Source organism: Danio aesculapii, chromosome 20 (genome assembly GCF_903798145.1).
Source record: "Danio aesculapii chromosome 20, fDanAes4.1, whole genome shotgun sequence".
NCBI lineage: Eukaryota > Metazoa > Chordata > Actinopteri > Cypriniformes > Danionidae > Danio > Danio aesculapii.
Genome location: NC_079454.1, coordinates 14,914,569 through 14,937,872, shown reverse-complemented (window position 1 = coordinate 14,937,872; position 23,304 = coordinate 14,914,569). Strand labels below are relative to the sequence as shown.

The following is a 23,304-nucleotide window of genomic DNA, read 5'->3' as shown; positions in this document are numbered from 1 at the left end:
GGTCTCTGGAGGGCCGTGCTTCTGTTTTGTGTATATTTATGAGTCTTAAAACTCTCCCAGATGCTTGGCAGTATGATGGTGTATTTATTTTTTTAAGAATGTTTGGGCAATCATGATAAATATCTCTTAATATGTTTTTTTTTTCTTGTTCAGGGGTAGTGCACGAGGACGCTGGTATAAGTTTAACGACAATGTTGTGGAAGAGTTCGACATGAATGACGAGACTCTGGAGTACGAGTGTTTTGGGGGAGAATACAGACCCAAAGTTTATGACCAGTGTAAGTCCTTCATATTTCTTTAAACCCATGTAAATAAATGGTATTAAAAGTACATGTATTCAAGCAGGAATATAATGAGAGAGTGTTATCAATCATCAAGCAAAAACATTGTTTGTCTGATCACCAGAACAAAATCATGCAAAAGTCTCCTTAAACTACAGGATTTTAAATGTGTTTGATGTATTGTGATTTTTATTTTTATTTTTTTTTCTCAAATGATGTTTATGAACATTTTGTGGTTTGATAAACATCTCAGGAATGCAGTTAGTTATAGTTAATCCAAAATCTAAGTTTGCTGTCATTTTACTCATCTCAGACCATCTAAGATGTAGGTGACTCCTCAATATTTTTAGCTGAAATCTTGGTTTTGACTGATACATAAAGTGTAAGTCAATGGTTACCGGTCACTAGTCACTTTGAGAGTCTATATACAGGCAAAACAAAAATAAAGTGAAACGATTAAATGTGCAATAAACATTTTTGACAACAATTATTACCAATTTATTCAAGGGCCATTAAAGAGCAGTTTACTTTCTGAAGCAATGCTGAATTTTCAGCAGTTGTTAGTCCACTTTTAGTGTCATAAGATCCCTCATAAGTCATTCTAATGTGCTTAATCAGAATGATGAAAAAACCATTTCAAGAAAATCTCATACCACTTAAATGCAGCATTAATTAAAAGACTTAATTAAAATGTAAAAAAAAAAGGATTTATTATAAATAAAAAGATACTACAATGCAAACTTTAATCAGTTTTATTTTGTCTGTGTTTTTATGTTTTTGCTGTTGCCTCTACAAATGATTAATGCTTCGTATGTGGCATTTTTTTTAAGATTGTGGATTAAATGTCACAATAGCTATTTTCATCAACAGTATTATTCAGGAGAAAATATACATGAATAGTAATTATAGGTGAAAATTTATTCATTTACTGAAGGAATTCCTTAATGCACAAAAAAACATGTAAATTTTATTCATGTTTTGGCATGTTGTATAAAAATCGCAGAATAAAACACCAAATGTACATAAAATTTGACATTTTTATCCAATGAGAAAATGTACATAAACTATAATAGATAGAAACACAAAGTGAATTCTTTAATGCACAAAAAAAATTATATTTTCCTCATCAAATTATGCATTTAAGACAAATGGATTAGTTATTTGTTGTTTTCATAATTATATGATTGATAATTTTTGGGTGGTTCATATCAAATGGTTTTCTAATTTTAATCATAATAAATGTGTTTATGAATATGAATTGATCTTTTGAATGCAGTTGTTTTGAGTTAGAATGCCAAATGTTCTCCTCCTGTTCAGATTTTACATTTGAAGGGTTCTTACAACATATTTGCCCAACGATATTCAAATACAATTTTCTTGAAAAAATTAAAAACCTGGAGAAAATAAATGCAAAACATGTTAATTTAGGACAATATTAACAAGGCTACATGAATGAAACCATTTTTTTTTTAAATTGGGCACAAATGGGTAAAATAACTGGTCTAACTAGTGGGGAGATCTCTGTGAACTCTTTTTCAAATTTGAATCATTCTGAAATGCCTAACCCAAAGTTTGTCTGCACAATGATTTGTTTAAATAACCTCTCAGTAATTATTTTAATTTGTTTGTTATTGCATCTGAAAAGTCCAAAGCCATTTATTATATAAGAACAAAAGAGGTTTCCTTGGTTGCAACAATTTTCATTTTTAATTTCAGTAATTGACGTTTCCCAGAAAGAAACACGGCTTTATTTGCTAATTATTTATGTAATATTCTAATTTTAAATAGTAAAAATTGCAGCCTTGGATGGAAACACACAACTATTGTAATTCTCATCGCTTTTTATAATCTGGCTATTATTACACTCACCAGCCACTTTATTAGATACACCTTACTAGTACTGGGTTGGAGCCCTTTTTGCCTTCAGAACTGCCTTAATCCTTCGTAGCATAGATTCAACAAGGCACTGGAGATATTCTAGTTGGTGCAGATTTGTCAGCTGCACATCCATGATGCGAATCTCCTATTCCACCACATCACAAAGGTGCTCTATTGGATTGAGGTCTGGTGACTGGGGAGGCCATTTGAGTACAGTAAATTTGCGTTAACAAGCAGTTGGACAGGTGTACCTAATAAAGTACCTAAAAAGTACATTTTGTCATTATGTTGCACTGTAAAAAATGCTCCACAGTTCCACAGTTCCACACAGTTAATTAATGTTGTTCCAACACAAATCGATTAAGTTTACTTGACAAATTTAAGTGGATTGAACATAAAACAATTAAGTTGTCCCAAAAACAATCCTGAGAATAGTGTTGTTTTAGCTCATTTTAATTAAGTAGTTTGAACAAGCAGCAAACTAATTTTTTGGAGTGTGTAATGCTATAGCAAACCCTTACCCGGATGTGCGGCGGCGCTACTGGAACGCCTATATGCTGTTCTACCAGCGCATCAGTGACCAGAATTCGCCCGTCCTGCCTAAAAAGAGCCGCGTCAGCATCATGAGGCAAGAGGCAGAGGATCTCTCTCTGTGAGTCTCAATTGCTTTTGCACAAGCGCTTGGATGTGGACTGTGTTATTAATGTTGATAATTCTTGATGTCAGGTCAGCCCCATCCTCTCCGGAGATCTCACCCCAGTCTTCTCCACGACCACCCAGAGCCAACAACGACCGGCTCACTCTGCTCACACGCCTGGTAAAGAAAGGAGAAAAGAAAGGTCTGTTTGTGGAGAAGATGCCCGCCAGGATCTATCAGGTACAGATTTCAATGTATTATTATTTAGTTTTTATTTGTTTATCTTTTTGAGATTCTTCTGAAAATTATCAGATTGAAAATTATATACAGTTGAAATCAGAATTATTAAACCCCCTTTGTTTTTTGTTTTTTTTTTTCTTTTTTAAATAATTGCCAATTGATGTTCAACAGAAAAAGGAAATGTTCACAGTATGTCTTAAAGTATTTTTTTCCTCTGGAGAAAGTCCTATTTGTTCTATTTTGGCTAGAATAAAAGCAGTTTAAATTTTTTTTAAAACCATTTTAAGGTCAATATTATTAACCCCTTTAAGCTATATTTTTTAATAGTCTACAGAACAAATAATCATTATAGAATAACTAGCCTAATTACCCTAACCTGCCTAGTTAACGTAATTAACCTAGTTAAGCCTTTAAATGACACGTTATGCTGTATAGAAGTGTCTTGAAAAATATCTAGTAAATATTATTTACTGTCATCATGGCAAAGATAAAATAAATCAGTTATTAAAAATGAGTTATTAAAACTATTATGTTTAAAAATGTGTTGAAAAAAATCTCAGAAATTGGGGAAAAAAATAAACGGGGGCTAATAATTCTGACAGAACATAATAAATCTGTGTGTTTGTGTGTCTGTGTCTGTGTCTGTGTCTGTGTGTGTGTGCGTGTGCGTGCGCGTGCGCGTGTGTGTGCGTGTGTGTGTGTGTTTGTGTGTGTTTATATATATACACACACACACACACACACAGTTGGATTTTAGTGCATTTAAACTAAATTGTTTAGAAATTAGTTATATTAATTAAAATAACAATTTGGTCACCTGACAGGCTTAGGAATAAAAAGATACATACAAGAATACATTTAAAATCAATTGAGTTATTGCAAACATGTTTCTCTTGATTTTTCTTGGTTATTATTTGTCCCCCAACATATTTGAATTAATATCAGCATTTTTGTTATATTTATTTTAGACAGGGTTCCCACGCTTCTTAAAAGTACTTGAATTTCAGACATATTAATTCAAGGCCTGGAAAGTACTTCAAAACAAACATGTCATTGAAAGTGCTTTAATTTAAAGTTTATGGTGTTATTTCAACAATTGTGCTGTACTGCTTTTAAAAACTAAATGAAAACTACAAAATATTTCATTTTAAAAATCTTATATTTAAATCTTATACGTGAACTATGACAAATGATGCATCTTATCAATACTTCTGAAACCGCATTTGAATATTATCAGTATTGAATTCTACTAATTACAGTTTTTTGAACACGACTTTAAAATTATTGCTTGAAACGGTCAACATTGTTGAAAATTACACATTCAAAATATCATGATTATGACATTTTAATGTAAATATTAAGTGTAAGTGAAATGTAAAGTACAGGAAAGACTTCCATGGCGATACATATGCTGGAGGTGTGAAGTACAAAGGTGCTTGATTTAAAATTATTCCAATAATTTCAAAAAGTCTTTGAAAATACTTGAATTTGGGTGTCCATAAAAGAGTGGAAACCCTGTTTAGGTGATCTTATATAGAATTGTTCATTCCTACATACATGCCTCTAAAAAATATAATGTGTGTGTTCCCGACTTGTGTGTGTGTGTGTGCGCTACTAGCTCAGTGGCTCTTCAATACACACACACACACACACAATACTTCACTGCATCATGGAGCAAACCAGATTACTGGCATGAAACTAGCAGGTATGTAAGTCATGCAATTTACAAAAAATGACCAATAAAAGTCCATTACTGATACTCTGCTGAATAATTTGCTGTTCATTCTAATCGGGAGCAGTTTATGTTTCATTTAGTGTGTTGTTTGTGTTTTTCTGTCATTTCAAAATGTCACTTTATTTTCACTTTGTCACAGTTATTAAATCAGAGTGTTAGTGGGACAATACAGTAGGCCGCGTGTGTATGTAAAACATGGTGAACTACATTTGTTCGGGCTGGTTATATATATATATGAAAGAAAGAGAAAATGTTGACTTTAGCGATGACGAGGCTCCATTTAAACGGCAGAAGATGCCGTCTGACAACAAGGGGAAAATGCCTCACAGCTGTTTCCAGCCCATTAGATCACATTTTTTAAATGATCAGTCCAGGAGGTGGCACTGATCGACAGCAGTATTAGTTTAAAGATGATGAAAGCAAGTAAAATAGAACTTTAAATTAGCATTTCAAAGCTTTCCAAATGTGACTGTTTATACGCATCAGCTGCCGACAGGAAGTTCTTAGCATTCTCCTTCCGTATACAAGCAAAGCATAATGGGTAATTTTGCATTCTAAGAAAAAGGTCTATATGTGGACTCGTGGTCCGAATTTACATAAAACACTTTTTCCTGAATTTTTTTTTTGCATATTTAACAGAAATTTTTTTTAACTTGCTTTGACTATCAGAGAGTAAAAACAGTTTTTTTTCTTTCCCATTTTGGACCGTTAAAATTGTGTTTGGGACATTTTAAATATTGCAAAACAGTTGCAGGATGACACTGTATGTCTGTAAGAAAAATTATAAAACATTCAAAATATTTTAAATAGCCACTTAAGAGCTAAAATGTGCTGTTCACGTATGTGGACACTCAAGCCCTAGGAGGATAAAGTAAACACCGCAATCAAACTATTACCATCTTGTAGGACTTTTCACAATTTATTTCGACAAGATCCACACACACAGCTGTCAGTAAAGGATCGCGCACACACACACACGCAAAATTTTCTTTCTATTCGGCATGCGTTATTAAATTCCATAACACTCTCACCAGTCCTTACTCCTTATTTGCATCTAATACCCCAGTTTGTCACGCAGGCATGAATGAAATGTTCATGAATAAAAGTGAAACTGTTGAACTGCAGTTAAAGTCACCCAAAATTACAGGAAACTCTTACATGAAAGCACTTCACGTAAACACCTTAATTATATCATTGTCTATAATAACTATAAATTACAAATAACTAGATTACAAATGTCCATGTTAGCGTAGTCAGTCTCTTTGACGTAAATGAAAGATCCAGAAGGCATTCTGCTGATTTGATTCAGTAGGGCACTTTTTTGTCAGACGGATCACCGGTTTACTTTCTTAGCACCTGGTCCATTTTATTTCTATGTTTTACTCGAACGCAGAAAATCTAACGGTGCCTGATAGTTAGATGTGGAGCGAACATTAATCAGATTCACTGTAGTTAACTGCATCCATATTAGCACATCATGTTTGATTTGTTAATTTCACAGTAGGAATACACACAGGTTCGAAAACTTGTTCTCGCCCCCTACAGTGCAATTCGGCCAGGTATACATTCGTGCTAAAATATCAAGGTGAAAGTCATCATAGCTTGCGTAGCCAGCATATAGATATAGAGAAATTTATATAGATTTATTTTATTTTTAGATGCTTATAAATAAAAATCTAAGTGTTTGTTAATATTCAAACGTTTCTATATAAAATATGGTAGCATTAGTTTAGAGATTAACTAGTGGCTTATTACCTACGTGTTAAGATATTGATATTTATTGTTTGTATTTATAAAGTACAGGTAAGGCACAGTCTTATTCTACATACCTAATCCTACCAAATACCTAATGTGTCCCCCACAATAACAACAAAAAAATCATGGTACTAACTAAAATATTAAAATACTAAAAATATGATACAAAGTAAAATGTATAATATAAAACAATATATATAATTCTTTGTGCTCCAGTTAATATTTGCAAATTATTGTTTTGAGTATTGCCTTGCATTGGTATTATTTTGGCAATGTTTGGCATACTTGATTTTTTGTGGGCTCTGCAGATGGTGAGAGATGAAAATCTGAAGTTTATGAAGAACAGAGACGTTTACAACAGCGATTATTTCAGCTTCACCCTGTCTCTGGCTTCTGTCAACGCTGTAAGCTCTCAGCATTCATTTGATTATTGTCTCTTATGTAAGCTTTGTATATTCCCTAATGTAAGATTTACATTTTTGTACAGACAAAGTTAAAGCATCCATCATATCAGGCCATGGCAAAGACCAGTCTGCAGTTGGCCGTCCAGTTCCTCTTCCACACATACCTGCGCACTAAGAAGAAACTCAGGTAAGACACTGCTTTTGTTTATATAATACTTCAACTTAAGGGCTCTACCGGTTATCATTATTTTTAAACTATGACACAAAAAACTTCTGGTGGAGAAATAAAACAACAACCCCACCACATGACAACATCAAACATTATCAATTCTCACACAGGTGAGTGTGCTTGACAAACCACCTGTAGAAAACACTCTCTTACATCTGTCTGATGCTTTAACAGACTCTTGAACCAGTTTTGCACCGGACATGTTCATACAATCACTCCATATCATAAAAAATCGTGCATTTATTAAGTGTGCTTGACACAGGTGAGTGGACTTGACAAACCACCTGTAGAAAAACTTCCCCTCCTTACTCTAGCACCTAATTCTCTAAGCACTAACAGTTCCTTTATTTAAATAGCCTTAAATTGCCTCTTCTTGTTGAATAACTGAATGTCTCCTTAATTATAAGTCAGTTTGGACAAAAATGTATTTTAGAAATAATTATGTAAGAATAAAAATGTTTATACCATTTTGTTCAGATATAGTAAAACATTTATATAGATGTACTATAATACATTGTAGATTTGCATTAAATTTAAACATGAGCAGAATTTTAAATAAAATGTAAGTATTTTTCTCAACAAATCATCAGTGTATTTGATTAGTGTGTGTCTTGTCTCTCAGGGTGGACACAGAGGAGTGGATCGCCACCGTGGAGGTTTTGTTGTCCAAGAGCAGCGAGGCTTGTCAGTGGATGGTCCAGTATCTGGTGGCACCTGAAGGACGGGAGATCATCAAGTAAGCATCAACCTCCAATGCACACATTGAAGGCAGTGAAATCACCACTGTCTTTTACTAGTAAATGTTGATAAAAAGAAACTGAGAAGTCACTGAATGCTACAAATTCCTGGTGCATGACTATTTAGCCCAATTTATACTTCAGTGTCAAGGGATTGCTGTATACCATGGTGAATTCTATAGCAACTTTTCATTTCCATTGGACTCACTACATAATGCAATCACAGAAGAGCCAAGGAAAATTATCTACATTTTTTTTAATTTGAGCAGGATGCTAATGGTCTAATCTGATTCAATGATTTACACTATGCAAAGTTATTAATTTGGACCGTTTGACCGCTGTTGAAATAAAACACATTTATAATTTCCTGACTTTTACTAAATATGTGAATATTTCCTTGTAACTTTATTAAAATTACACAAAACAAATGAGTTATGACTATTTCTACATAAAACTACCATAACGGTCATAAAAGCGCATACATTTCAGTTGTCCACTACTTTTCCCTCATGACTTACAGATGTTACTACTTCAATGTGTTCCTTTTGGCGCCATTCATACCGCGGCGACAGCGGTACTTGGTGCGCCAGCAGCTTTTGACCGCTGGGTGGCAGTTTAACCACAGATATTCAGCTTTGCCTTTCCACAACACTAAACAGACTTTTCTGTGCGTACCTTATGTGATCAGATGTGTTCAATTAAAATATAATTTTGATTTAGTTTTCTTAGTAATAAACATGATCTTACCAGGGCTTAAAGTATTCCGGCACCAAAGATTTTCTTGATTTTGGTATAATGATAACTCCGCACCAAACTGAGGCTTTCATTTTATAGCTGATAAATTACATTGTAATTATTGTAAGGGCTGTGACGGTCACCGTGATGACAATCACTCTAGAACACACGTTTTCTGTTTTGTTGCCAAGTAGCCTATACATTTATGAATATAACGTTAACTTAGACGTGATACAGCAAGTTAAAGTTCAGCTATGAACCTCGCTGGAAAACATATATTACTTATATTACTTATTATATTCGTGGCGAACGAGAAAGGCGAATCAATAATTAGGATGAAGCTATTTGTTGGGCTTGTTTAGAAAAATAAGTGTTAAATGGACAAACACGTCGAACTTCCAGAGCTGCGGTCATGTCACCCAGCCCATGAAATGCGGAGCCAGCTCCGGTGTCATCTACTGAACGCAAATGCCCAGCTAGTCCAGCCAGGTATGGCGGAGAGGCCTTTTCAAAAATGGCCAAATACAAAAGAGAAACTGATAAATACTAGACGTTGATGAGAAATGGAGCAGCATATTTGGTAGTTGAGAACGCGCCGCTCCGCGATGTAGAGCTGGTTTCCGAGAAATGCAGGCGGCGGAGCAAGATACTCTCTTTGCCACGGTTGCGAAAAAGTATCTGCATGCGCTACAGGGACACCGTCTCAGTGCTGCTGGAAACATTGTAATCTCAAATAAGTCTCCGCTTAAACCGAACAAAGTCAACATGTTAGTTTTTCTGGCAAAGAATTTAAAATATGAATAGAAAACAAAAGGCGGAGAGACGCAGTTTTTTTTTCAACATCTGACTTATGTTGTTACAAGCCTAGGCTAATATTTTTGTTCTTCGTTACTATTTATATTATTATTGATTAGTATTTGTGAAGTTTCTAAAATGTAACGTTTACTGTTTCAAGCAGTTAAAGTTATTTCTATTTAACTAGCCTACATTATTATAGGCTGCATTGTGTTGTTTTATCAACGAAAGTTAAACAACAAACATGTTCGTTTGTATGGATATTTAGCATAATTGGTCTTTTTTGATTTCTTATTTTTTACATGAAATTTAAATTAACTTAGGTAGGCTACTTGGGTACAGGGGCGTAATTTGTTGGTAGTATACCAAGGAATGCTTAGACAGTGAATATTGTCATCATTATTTAAAAAATTATAAGTAAATAAATAAATAAATAAATAAATAAATAAAACACCTTACGTAAAGGATGAAATAAAGGATAAGCATGCTCTTAATCATTCTTCATAATCTGATTCGTAGCTATACATGCAATAAACTTATATTGCGCCGACAAGAACAAGCTCTAAAAGGTAAAGTCTAAAGCCAGAGGAGTTATTGATATTAATGTTAGTTGTTAATATGATCGTAAACACTGCGTTGTATAATTAACGCCGTTATTGTGTCGTGTCTGCGATTTTTTTTTTTTTTTTTTTTTTTTTTTTTTTTTTTTTTTTTTTTTTTTTTTCTCGTTGAAGAACAGAAAATTCATGTTATCGCCGTCTTCCCAGCCAGGTTTTCATGCACATTTTCCGTTTTTGTTTCTTCTCAAACAATAAAGTCTCGCTATAGCAGGCCTGGCGGCAGGATATCATAAATGAGGGCGCAAGGTCGATGTTTTTATATGACGTGCTAAAATTGAAAAATGAAATTTACATGAAGAGCTTTATTAGTGAAAAGCTGCCGAGCGCAACGAAATGGGCTATAAGCTATATTTGCTCTTATGTGCTGAAATACTTAACACTTTCCTTAAGACCACAGAATAATATGCAACATCTAAATGTCATATAGCCAATAAGGAAAAATTAACATGTTTCAGGTCTCTCCAGTGCATTTGGACTAAATATTTGACTGTGTCTTACTGGATGTCTCCAGTAACTAACAAACATAGAGGCACAAGCAGACTGTAGAATTCATTCATTAATTCTTTCTTTTATTTATTTATTGTCAACCAAATATATATAAATTAATATATGTGTGTGTGTGTGTGTGTGTGTGTGTGTGTGTGTGTGTGTGTGTGTGTGTGTGTGATGGCAGCAGACTGAAGAAGTTGTGCATTGGGTGGGTGGCATCTGCTGTTATGCAGAGGGCTTTACGGGTAAGATGTGTGCTGTAAATGTCCTGAAGGGAGGGGAGAGAGACACCAACGATCTTCTCAGCTGTTCTCACTATGCGTTGAAGTGTTTTCCTGCAGGATGCATTGCAGGTTCCAAACCACACAGTGATGCAGCTGGTCAGGATGCTCTCAATAGTGCCTCTGTAGAAGGTGTACATGATTGGGGCTGGTGCTCTTGCTCTTTTGAGTGGCAGCCTGTTTGAACATATCCCAGTCTGTGGTATTGAAGCAGTCTTGTGAAGCCTCTGAAGAACCTTCTGGCCACACTTGTATCTCCTTGCAAACCGGTTTGGTGACTTTAACGGTCGGTCTGTAAGCAGGCATTAGCATGACAGTTAAGTGGTCCACCAAGGTGGGGGAGGGGGAAGGCTTTGTAAGCTCCTCTCTGTGTGGTGTAAACAAAGTCCATTGTGTTATTGCCCTGTGTTGGAAAGTCTGTGTTGTTGTATTTTTGGAAACACACTCTTTAGGTCTGCATGGTTAAAGTCCCCTGCCAGGATGAGAAAAGCATCGGGGTGGGCTGTCTGCTGCTCACTAATGTGCAGTTTCCGTAAACACAAAAGCACAACAGTCCTTTACAGTCCTATGTGATGAACGAAGACGGATGTAGTCCAGTTTGTTGTCTAGCGAGCGTACGTTCGCTAGAATGATGGAGAGGATAGCGGGTTATAGGGGGTTAGCCGCTAGCCTTGTTCAGATACCCCCGCGCTTACCCCTCTTCTGCTTCCTCTCGCGCCGCTTGAAGCGCCTCCATTGTGGGCGAGGTGGTGAGGTGGGGGTCGGAGGATGGGTAGGCATCCGGAGCAAGCCGAGATCTTGCAGCTCATCAGTGTCCGCGGAGTTTAACTTGCGAAGTTTGTTTCTACCGATGTCGAGCAGAAATGTTCGACTATATGCGCACTTAAGGACAGATAAACGTGACGTTGACGCACAATAACACGGCGACGTACAAGACGAGGAACACAAAAACACATTAATAACATATTAATAAATAATATCAAGTATTAACACATCTGCTACATTCCAGTGGAGCCTCCGTTGCGCTCTACCATAGCTGGCAAAACTTTCTGAAGGTGGTTTAAGCACCAAATAAGTGGTTTAAATTATGTTAGTCTCCTTATTTCTTTCCGTTTTATTTTAAATATTATAAATGTTTAAAGTTTTAGGTAAAGACGTCAAAATATGCCCACACATGCAAGCTAAACTAGATCATATCTGAGTCATCACGCTTTATTACCCAACCAAAATCAGCGAGGAAAAAATAAATGTTTTAAATTAAATTATATTTAAATGTTAAATTAAATTAAAAAATGAATTTAAATTTTAAATGCCATTTAAAAATAGTTGCTAAAATTAATGTGTTACTTAGTTACATTTTTAGGCATTAGCCAAACAGAAAGCCTGTCTACGGTAAATCCACACGCACTAAATAGCCTACCTTTTTCTTTTATAACACTGTAAACATAACTTCGCAGGTCGATCATCTTCAAACGCAAAAGGCATTTTTAAGTGTCCTAACTTGACTGCTGCTGTAAAATGGGATGTTTTTTTTACATAACTTTAAACGTGTGCTTTAGCTATTTCAAAATGAAAGCAAATTTTTTTAAGGGTTCTGCGTTTTGTCAATTGTATAGCTTTAATAATAATAATAATAATAATAATAATGGATATAATAAATTATAATATTATAGTATAGACATTTTTACTAGGCTACTTTAATATTAATCCCTAACTGAAAAACGAATGTGAAAATGACTGGCAGCTGTGCTAAAATTAATATAATGGCAAATTTCTTCTGCGTTTTTTCCTTTTATAGCTCAATAGTTTTATTCAAAGAATATAGTTCTCTCTTCAACTTTCAGGTTTGAGGTGGGGGAAGAAGTGGCAGAGGCAATTCAAATGTACCATCTCTAAATTAAAAAAGGCCACTTACGCGGCATCTGTGTGTAAAGATTATTACCTTATTTTTATTTTATTATTATTATTTATTTATTCATTCATTCATTCGTCATTCATTTTCTTTTTGGCTTAGTCCCTTTATTAGTCTGTAATTGCCACAGCGGAATGAACCGTCAACTTATCCAGCATATGTTTTACGCAGAGGATGCCAGGAGGGCCAGCTGGGGCTTCGGGACGGAGTGAAAGGAGAGGCAGGACTTTGCCCCGAGTCTGGGAAAGATGGCTTGCCGTCATTACACTAGTTTTCCGATGGCACACGAGTTACATGCGCCAAAAAAATGAACAAATAAATTAATAAATAAGGGAAAAAACATCTAGCCTTATAGGCTGAGTTCTTTTTGATTATAATCGCCGTTAAGTTTCCGTTTTAAATGTAAGGCTGTTGCATAAAATAATAAAATTGCTTAAAATTGCATTAAATATGGGGCCTTATGAAAATGAATGTTTCTATGCACAACAACTTTTGAACTGAACTAGGCTACCTGTTAGGGGTGGGCGATATGACCTAAAATTAATATCACGGTATTTTTCATCTTTTGAACGGTGACGGCATAATATCATGGAATTACTTTCAATAGCAAAATAATATACATCTCAAGGAAGAACGGACAAAAGAAAGTCTCACTTCTATCACTCTTTAAAAGTTTTGGTTTGGGTCATTGTAAATGATCAGTCTCGTTATGAGCTGATCTTCATTTCTCTGTGTTGGTGGAATAAAGCAGGCGAGTCAGCCGCACCAATTTATAAGCAGACAGAGCAGGATTCTCATGATGACCACCAGCGCAATTCCGCTCTTTGTTATGAGCTGTAGTTTCAGTGTAAACTTAGTAAAAGTGAGTTTCTTCGGCGATGATGTGTACAGTGTTAGATTTTATATTTAGAGGACATTTGCGCTGAACACGCGGTGAATGCAACGCATCGAGATTCGGGCACCTTCTCCGAAAACACCCGATTGATCTCAGCTGGCGGATCAACATTTACCTCATGTCATGATCGCTGTCATCTGCGCCATTATTATTATTATAACTTTAGGTGAGGTTTGCAAACCTGTGCATATTTCACTCTTCAGCCGTTTGTATTTCCTGCAGTAACAAAAACCAAAATGGTTGCAATTTCGAGCCCTGTAGTATAAGGACATGTATTCAGACCACAACTGAACGTTTGAAGAAAATTGAATGCCTTATTATTTAGAATTAGCTATTATTGATGTAAATGCAGCCGTCCAAGGCGCATAATTGATTTATTACGGTATTGACGGTATTAGAAAATCCATGTCGTGGCGCAATGTCACATCGGTGATGACTATGACACCGGTGTACCGCCCACCCCTACTACCAGTTATTTAAAATATCTATATTACGCTCCAAGCATTCGCCAAAACGAAAATATTTTTAAGTAAAAACACAAAACATAGCTGAATAGAGTGTTGCCTGCTTTAAACGATGGGTTAGTAATTATATTATAACTGGTTATGTTCAGGTCAATGAAATAATACCTTTAATAAATAAAATATGTTCCTAAGAACGTGGTGGGCCAGTGATTCCGTCGCTGTCATCAGTGGTTTAATGAGCTCAGGAGAATTCTGCTTTGCATTTTTCTATGCATTACTAACATCACTAAACCAGACATTTGTTTTATAAGTTAACCAAGTATTCGCAGAGATTCAGCAGTTTTTTTTTTTTCTGACGCGTTTGCCAGTCATGCCAGTCAGTGAAAAAAAGTAACCGTGGCCCTGTTTGCAGGTATTAATATTCGTTTTTTCGTCAATCTGATGCAACTTTTATTATTTATACAGGACATTAAAATGCAATTAAAAGTTTCAAATCAATTAAACTCAATTTATAAAAGGGCTAGCCTATTTTATGCATTAAATATAACTAATTTCCTTTATTTCTGACTAGACCATGCATTTTAGACTATTTTACAATTGTAATATGTGCATATGCTTTTTTTAAATAACATTCGTTTAACAAATATTTTAGCACATCGAAAGTAATGAAGTGACCTGTTTTTTTTTTTATTAAAACCTTTATGCAAAAGGATCAGAGGATAAATTATCGTAGGATAAACGTATCTTATGGAAAAACACCAACTGACGGGCTCTGCTTTCGGTTTTAAAAGAATCAAGCAGCTTTAAAAAATATAATTTGCTGAAGAGAAATGACAGAAAAAAAAGAAAAAAAAAGATTAAATATATAGGGACTGTTAAAAGAACATTTCTCTTTAATATATTCTTTTGACTTCGAAACATCAGCTAAGATTATGATGAATGACGGAGTTTCTCTATTGCCTGCTTCAGCAGTGCGTCCCGGTCTATGAACGAGGAGGCGGAGAGAATGCGCTGTTTAGTTTCGGCTTGATATATTTAAATAAAAACTAACACCGAACTGCTTTTAATGCTCAAAAAGTTAAACTAAAATGCACAACTCTTGTTGGTTGCACCCGCGGGATGCACAATTAACCAAACGCGCCATTATTTTAATTCTATATTCGTGAAGAATGAGCCATGAGATTAAGATTTTTGAAGGTGCTCTCTAGCGGCGAAGTTCCTGGCAGAGTAGCGAGTGAAAAAATGTGCATAAAGAAATTGGACAAGAGGAATAACATTTTAAATTATATAACAAGCATTGTATTCTTTCTAATCCTCGCCCAGTTTTAATACAAGTTGTGTTTTTTTTAATATTTGTGGCTGGGAAGTTTATTAAGAATATATTTATAATTATATATAATTAAATAAATACATAATGATATATATATATATATATATATATATATATATATATATATATATATATATATATATATATAGAGAGAGAGAGAGAGAGAGAGAGAGAGAGAGAGCAAAAAATTATTTTTATTATACTTTTAGTGATCCGCTTAAGGTAGGTCAATTTATTTTTTTTGCTTTTGATGAAGCAGCATTCAACTTAAGCTCTTTAGACCATGCCCCTGACCGTTTCTCGGTGTTTCGCCGCAATATCTTTAAATAAATTATTTATTTAGGCATATTTTCATTATTAATTTATTTTCATTATTCATTTATTATTATGTACAATAATTCAGACATAAAATAAGATAGTAAAATATAATCAACAACGAAAATGTAAATAAAAACATAAATAAAAACATAAATGAAAAAGTCTTGTCTTAGTCCTATCAAAACGGCAAACACTAAAAGCAGGCTAAAAGACTGCTTTATTTATTTATTTAAGACTACTTATTTGTACTCAATGTGTGTGTCATGTTAGTTGTCTTTTATTTCTTCAATTCCAAAACGAGTCCTCTTTGCACTTAAAAAGTTTACAATAAAGTGTGTTAACAAATTTTAAATGATTAATGAAGGACTTATAATGCTTTGACCTATTGTTTAATATCATTCACAAGGACAGTAGCATATTTAAAGCTGCTGTAAAGGCTATTTCTTTCCGTTCGCATCCCGTCCATTTGCGCCCCCTGGCGGCTTTTTCACAAACTGCGGTCCTACACTAAAAACAGAGCAGCAGTTATTTCAAACGGCGGCGGTATAAGGCCCGGCGGTAATAGCCACTTTGAACTCTCACCTACTGTATGTGAAATATGCATGCCTCTGTTGCCTAGCAACTTCCTGCTATCAAAAACATAACTTTACTTTAGATATGCCTTTCAAAACAGCCTATTCAGTGTCTCAAAAAAGCCCCTGCTTGAGAAAGTGAAAATGAAAGTGAGTTGCGGACATTCGTAGGTTGCCTAATGTAGCCTAACTATACTATATTTATAGGCTGCATTACCAAAAAGATCATATTTTTAGGGTGATGACTTGATTAAATAAGATGACAGACATTCAAAGCTTAATTTTAATAATTCAATAGAAGCTTTGAATGTAAATATGACGTGACAGTATGACGTCTTATATGAGAATGGTCAGATTAAATAATTTGTTAATCATAGTAGTTATAGAATTTTGGTAGCTGCAGTGTTAAAAGATCTCCTGCTAGACCCCTGGAGATTGACTGAATGGATTAAAAAATGGTAAAACTTAACTCTTTAAACCTGGGTTGTAAAGTAAGCCTGTTTCCAAAAAACAGTAGAGTGTTATGTTAACACCTATGTTTGTTCGAGTGTACGTTTGTGCTCATAATCATAAAGGAAAGAAATGAACAGCACATGTGTTAACTATGACCACAGCTGCTTTCTGTCAGTCTGAATGCTGGTGTCTGTGCAGGGATGTTGATGTGTGGAGTATGTAAGTGTGAATAAGAGATGCCTGGCATGTCTAGAGGTGTTCTGGGGGAATGCAGTGGGCGGCTCTGCTACACAATTGGTGGGTTGGTATCGGATGGTAGAGCTGCCCCAATCACACCACACTTCAGCCATGGCCAGGGAATGTTCCACAGTGTTTTATGATCCAGTTCTGACAGATTTCCAGCAAAACAAGTAACTATTTTCCTTATCAGTAGAGACCTGGAGCTGTAATTTTGAAAACACTTCTTTTTTTTCCCTTGGAAGCAACAATAGAGCTGGCTCTGCAGGAAGAGTTTCCACAGACCTCCCAAACAGCTCAGATGTGTCAACATCCTAGCACATATTCATCCAGAATCTAGAAAACCAGTTTAGTCTTCTCAACTGCTGTTTGCTTATTTGCACTTAAGAGTTACATGTTTGAATTCCCCTAAACACTTTTACTTTTTATGTTTTACGATTGTTTTTAAGACAAAGATCAAAAATAATTTAAATTCTAAAGAATTTTTTTTAAAATTTAAAAATTTAAATAATATGCAAATTCTCTCAATAATGCAAAGGGTTACAATACTAATACTAGTAATTTATTAGAGGGTTCTAGACTGAACATCAATTGGCCAAATTCAATTACATTCTGTTTTATTTTTTTACTTGTATCATACACTCACCGGCCACTTCTTAGGTAAACCTGTCCAACTGCTCTTTAACTCAAATTTCCAATCAGCCATTCACATGGCAGCAACTCAATGCATTTAGGCATCTAGACATGGTCAAGACGATCTGCTGCAGTTCAAACTGAGCATCAGAAAGGGGACAAAGGGAGATTTAATTGACTTAGAGCGTGGCATGGTTGTTGGTGCCAGACGGGCTGGTCTGAGTATTTCAGAAACTGCTAATCTGGGATTTTGACGCACAACCATCTCTAGGGTTTACAGAGAATGGTCCGACAAAGAGAAAATATCCAGTGAGCGGCAGTTCTGTAGGTGCAAATGCCTTGTTGATGTCAGAGGTCAGAGGAGGATGGCCAGACTGGTTCGAGCTGATAGAAAGGCAGCAGTAACTCAAATAATTACTCGTTATAACCAAGGTATGCAGAAGAGCATCTTTGAACACATAACATGTCCAACCTTGAAGCGGATGGGCTACAGCAACAGAAGACCACACCGAGTGCCACTCCTGTCATCTACGAACAGGAAACTGAGACTACAATTCTAACAGATTCGGCAAAATTGGACAATAGACAATTTGAAAAACGTTGCCTGGTCTGTTGAGTCTCGATTTCTGCTGCTACATTTGGATGGTAGGGTCAGAATTTGGCGTCAACAACATGAAAGCATGGATCCATCCTGCCTTGTATCAATGGTTAAGGCTGCTGGTGGTGGTGTAATGGTATGGGGGATATTTTCTTGGCACACTTTGGGCTCGTTAGCATTAATTGAGTATTGTGTCAACACCACAGCCTACCTGAATATTGTTGCTGACCATGTAAATCTTTTTATGACCACAGTGTACCCATCTTCTGATGGCTACTTCCAGCAGGATAATGCGACATGTCATAGTGAATCATCGCAGACTGGTTTATTGAACATAACAATGAGTTCACTGTACTCAAATGGCCTTCACAGACACCAGATGTCAATCACCTTTGGGATGTGGTGGAACTTGAGATTCGCATCATGGATGTGCAACCGACAAATCTGCAGCAACTGCGTGATGCTATCATGTCAATATGGACCAAAATCTCTGAGGAATATTTCTAGTACCATGTTGAATCTATGCCATAAAGGATTAAGGCAGTTCTGAAGGCAAAAGTGTGTCCAACTGGTACTAGTAAGGTGTATCTAATAAAGTGTTCAATGAGCATATACTTTAGGCTTTAGAAGTGTTTGATTTTTTTTATTTTTTATTTTTATTAACATTGTGAATGGACCATGTGCTGTTTCTCTGCAGGATATGTCTACTGGAGTGCAGTGTGCGAGAGGTACGTGTTGTAGTGGCCACTATCCTGGAGAAGACCCTAGAGAGTGCTCTCTACTTCCAGGACGCTGGACTGGACTGTCTGCTGGACATGCTGCTGTCTCTGCTGGATAAAGACGTCCCGGACAACTGCAAGAACTGCTCTCAGTACTTCAGCCTCTTTAGCAACTTTGCTCAGAAGGTGAGAATTATTGTTATTTGTGAAAATGTACAAGAAGATAAAAGAAGCTTCGGAAACACTTTAAAATAATGCTCCATTAGTTAATTTATTTATTAACATGAGAAAACAATTAGTAATACATTTATTATGGTATTTATTCAGCTTTGTTAAAGGGTACCTATGGTAAAAAATCTACTTTTCAAGCTGTTTGGACAGACATATGTGCATGTATGGTGTATAGACCGTCATATTGGGGTGATATGAGCACACCCAGTGCTTTTTTTTTCAATTTAACAAAATAAAAAACGGTGGACCAATTAGAGCAGTTTTCAAACCGACCGCAACTTTACGTAGGAGTGCGGACCCCCCGCCCACCAATATTGATTGACAGGCGCGTCATCATATCCTCAGTTTGTTGATGCACGTCCGCCATTTTCAGTGTGAGTCGAAGCGATATCACTAAAGGAACACGCTAGCTCTATTTTTAGATGCAAGGCTCATTGGGCTCAACACAAGAGCAATATTCTCCACATTATCGCTCTAATCGGAATTATTGGTTGTAACCTTAGGTAGGTTTGCAAACATGTGTACTTCTCATTGAGTCTACCTTATACTTCAGCCGTTTGCATTTCTCGCGATCCCAGAAGCTCCCTGTGATCTTAACTAGCATGCGTTTTAGAATTCTAAACATAGGTTTCTATCAGGGTACACTCAAGTCGACGGCTGGACGCCGCGGACCGCTGCAGACTTGTATTGCTTTTGTGTGTACCCTGATAGAAACCTATGTTTAGAATTCAAAAATGCGTGGCGCGACGATTCGGGACACTTCATGTTTCTGCCGCACCACAGAGAGTGTCTGGTGTGCTGTGTCGCGGCTTCGAGCGGCGCATCTGGTGCCTCAGTCAAAGTTAATTCAGTGTGCGTGGTTATTAGTTTCTGTGTACAAGCTCGGCATTTGAAACTAGCACACAATTGGCTGTAAAACTGTACAAAGACACATATGATTTTGTACTCTCTGCTTGGTCTGTGTCCGAGTCATACATGTACGACTGATTGCTGAACCTCTCACTCCTGCTCCTTCTCTGTCTGCCTGTCAGACTCTGTTGCAAACGCAGAGCGGGTGAGCTCATGGCTCCGCCCCTTGTTACGTTGGCGGGAAGCCGAAACTAATTTACATGTGAAGCAACACACCCATAAATCAGCAAATTGTGGACACGTCCCCAACATGACACTTTTTAACACATTATAATGAAAAAATCTGAATTGTGTTTTAAACTGAACCTAAACTGGCACACTCAGAAGAACCATAATATTAATATTACATCATAAAAAAGAGGTAAACTATGTGCCCTTTAAAGTTAGTTAATGTTATTTAAGTTAGTTAATGTCAACTCACTTTGCATTAACTAAGGTTAACAAGCACAACTTTGAACTTTAATATAGCAATGGTTAATGTTGAACTATGATTTAGAAATGCTTTACATTACATTAACTAGCTAACTAAGAATATGCTTTAACTAACATTAGCTAATGGACCATTGTTCTAAAGTGTTACCGAAGCTCCCAAGACCTAAATTGTTCTAAATTGTTTTATTATTTATCAATTTATGAGCAGGTAATAAAAAATTAGGGTGCAAAGAAAGTTTTTCCTTAATAAAAAGATTTATAAGCAATAGTAGTAATTCTCACTAGGTATTAAAATGCATTTGCTTCAAATTATATTTAATAAATAATTATGTAATTATTACTTTTTAGCCTATTCTTAAGATGATCGCATTATGCCAGACACAGGTTGTTGTGGGTGTAAAACAGCACAGAAAACATTTAATTATAAATAAATTCGAACTACACTAAGAGTCACTGAGCAAAATGATTTTTTAACTTTAATGTTTACGTCAGGCTGTTTTTATGGCATTTTATGGCTGTTTTTGTTATAGCATTTAAAAGTTTCTAGATTTTATTTTTCTTTATTTTTCTTTATTTTTTTTTTTTACACATGTGCTAAATATATTTTACAGTTCTTAACCATTTTTTTTTGCTTCAAGTGTGAGTGAAGCAATCACACTGTTGATCCCTGCTGTACAACATGTATGTAAATGACTAAAGGCTCCCAAAGCCACAGGTAGGAAATTGCAAAAACAAACCTAAATGATCACCTGTTGTTGATATGTTTCAGGGCTGTGGGCCTTGTCAGCTGCTGCTCAAACATTCAGCTTATCGCCGCATGCTTGTCTTCCTCCTGGGACCCAACCGGCAAAACAACCAGGTATTGTTGACATCCTCTTTTAACACTGACCGTGTGTTCCACAGCTTTTGAATATTAGAGTCTTTATTTTGTCAACCAAGTCAAAATGAACTAAATTGACTTTTTTTAGCTCACTGCTATGAACTTTTAAAGGGATGATCAGCCTTGATGGCTCGATTGTGTTCTTGCCTGTAATGTGTTGCATTTTCTAAAATCGCATTGCTGTTGTTTTTTGTTGCAAGTTTCGCCTTTTATTCTATTGCATTCTTTCAATTTCTCTAAACAAGCTCTTTAGGGTTTGAGTCACACTAGAGTTTTCTTCCCATTGAACTTCATCCATACTCATACAAATGCATCAGACCTGAAACGCAACTCTATACGAAGATATTTTACATTTTGCTGTGTAGCAAATTTCAAACTCAGCATCACAAGAATGCGTGAGACCAATAGAAGATTAAAACATGACCTCCAAGTACTGAAAAGCTAATTTTAGCATTGTCTCATTATCCTGTTCTTATCGCAGCATCGTCCGAACAAGTTTCACATGCTCAAATACAGTGTTAGGGAAAGTTACTTTTGAAAGAAATACATTACAATATCGAATTACTTCCCATAAAAGTAACTAGTTGCGTTGCTTAGTTACTTTTTATGGTAAGCAATCCGTTAAGTTACTTTTGAATAACTTTTAAGTAAAATCACTGCCCATTGAGACAATTCCCCATTTCTTTTCTTTGATGTGCTCAATAAAAAGAGAAAACCTCCAACCTCGCTGAAATGTAAAGCTCTGCCATCTTGATTTCTGTCTGTTCTTGCAGGGAGTGCATTCTCTTATTGAGTGCGTGATTCAACATTATGGTGCAAATTTTTATTCAGCAATTTTTTAAGCTAATTACAAAGTAACTCGCATTACATTTTTAAAAAAGTAACACAAATATTATTACCTAATTGTTTTAAAATAATACATAACTTGTTACTTAGAATTTATTATTACTTATTAATGTCTTAAAATTTATTAAATGTTACTCCATGATTCATGTATACACCCTCAACATCCATACATGCCTGAACAAACTAAACTAAGGGAGAAAATAGATGAAAACAGCAAGCCAAGCACAATTGATCTTAATGGTGTTTTGCAAATGTTGTGTTTTCAGCATCGGCGCTGGAGTTCAGCCCAGGCTCGAGAGTTTCTGCATCTCCACAACACTCTGGCCCTCATAGTGCTGCACACTGACCTCACATCTCAGCGGACAGAAGGTAAAAGCACATTTCTGAAAACCAAAACTATTAATGATGGCATAAATATGTAATTGGTGAACACATTTGGTCTGCTGTGCGTTCAGCTCAAGGAGTGTTCAAGCAGGCCTCATCAGGTCTGGTGGCTCCGTCTTCAGTCCTCCTGCCTCTTCATCCAGATATCAACACTCTGCTCTTCAAGGCTGATGGACAGGCGTATCTGATGGAGGTAATTCTCTCCCTGTTTACACCTGCTGTTAAGATGCCTTTGGGTTGATTGCATCACAACTAGATGATGGAAACCTTGTTGTTCACAACTAACACTGAGATACGTCTCTTGTTCACTTTCAACCACTTTTATAATGCAGATTGTGTCAAAGCCACCTTACGTAGATGATCGGTGGAAAAGTTTTTCATTTTTTATTTAAACAACTCAATTTTTTTCATATTGTGGAGTTCAAAATATGCCTTTTAAAACTATTCTTGGTCAACATTTTAATGTCCTTTTTTGCTAACCCTTAAGGCCCGTTCACACCGGGATGCTTTTTGCTTACGTTTTTGTTGACTTTTAAAGTCTTGTGACTAAACAAATCGCGCTTATGTGATCGTGCACACCAATGTGCAAAACGCCAGGTGTAAAATCATCAGTTTGAAAGAAATGCGCCACTTTAAAAACTTCTCCACCAATCAGACTGGCATTTTTGTTGCTGC

General features: G+C 35.8%; 1 protein-coding gene across 2 annotated transcripts in view; it reads left to right on the top strand.

The window, feature by feature from the left end:
- Window positions 1-23,304, top strand: part of LOC130247811 (ubiquitin carboxyl-terminal hydrolase 24-like) — a 166,614-nt gene that overhangs the window by 130,185 nt on the left and 13,125 nt on the right. For both annotated transcript variants that reach the window (XM_056481274.1, XM_056481273.1), the window contains 10 exons: window positions 154-278; window positions 2,670-2,811; window positions 2,886-3,036; window positions 6,835-6,930; window positions 7,014-7,117; window positions 7,782-7,895; window positions 18,926-19,133; window positions 21,289-21,378; window positions 22,512-22,614; window positions 22,701-22,822. In XM_056481274.1, coding sequence (XP_056337249.1) covers window positions 154-278; window positions 2,670-2,811; window positions 2,886-3,036; window positions 6,835-6,930; window positions 7,014-7,117; window positions 7,782-7,895; window positions 18,926-19,133; window positions 21,289-21,378; window positions 22,512-22,614; window positions 22,701-22,822 — 1,255 coding nt within the window. The remainder of the gene's footprint in view (window positions 1-153; window positions 279-2,669; window positions 2,812-2,885; window positions 3,037-6,834; window positions 6,931-7,013; window positions 7,118-7,781; window positions 7,896-18,925; window positions 19,134-21,288; window positions 21,379-22,511; window positions 22,615-22,700; window positions 22,823-23,304) is intronic.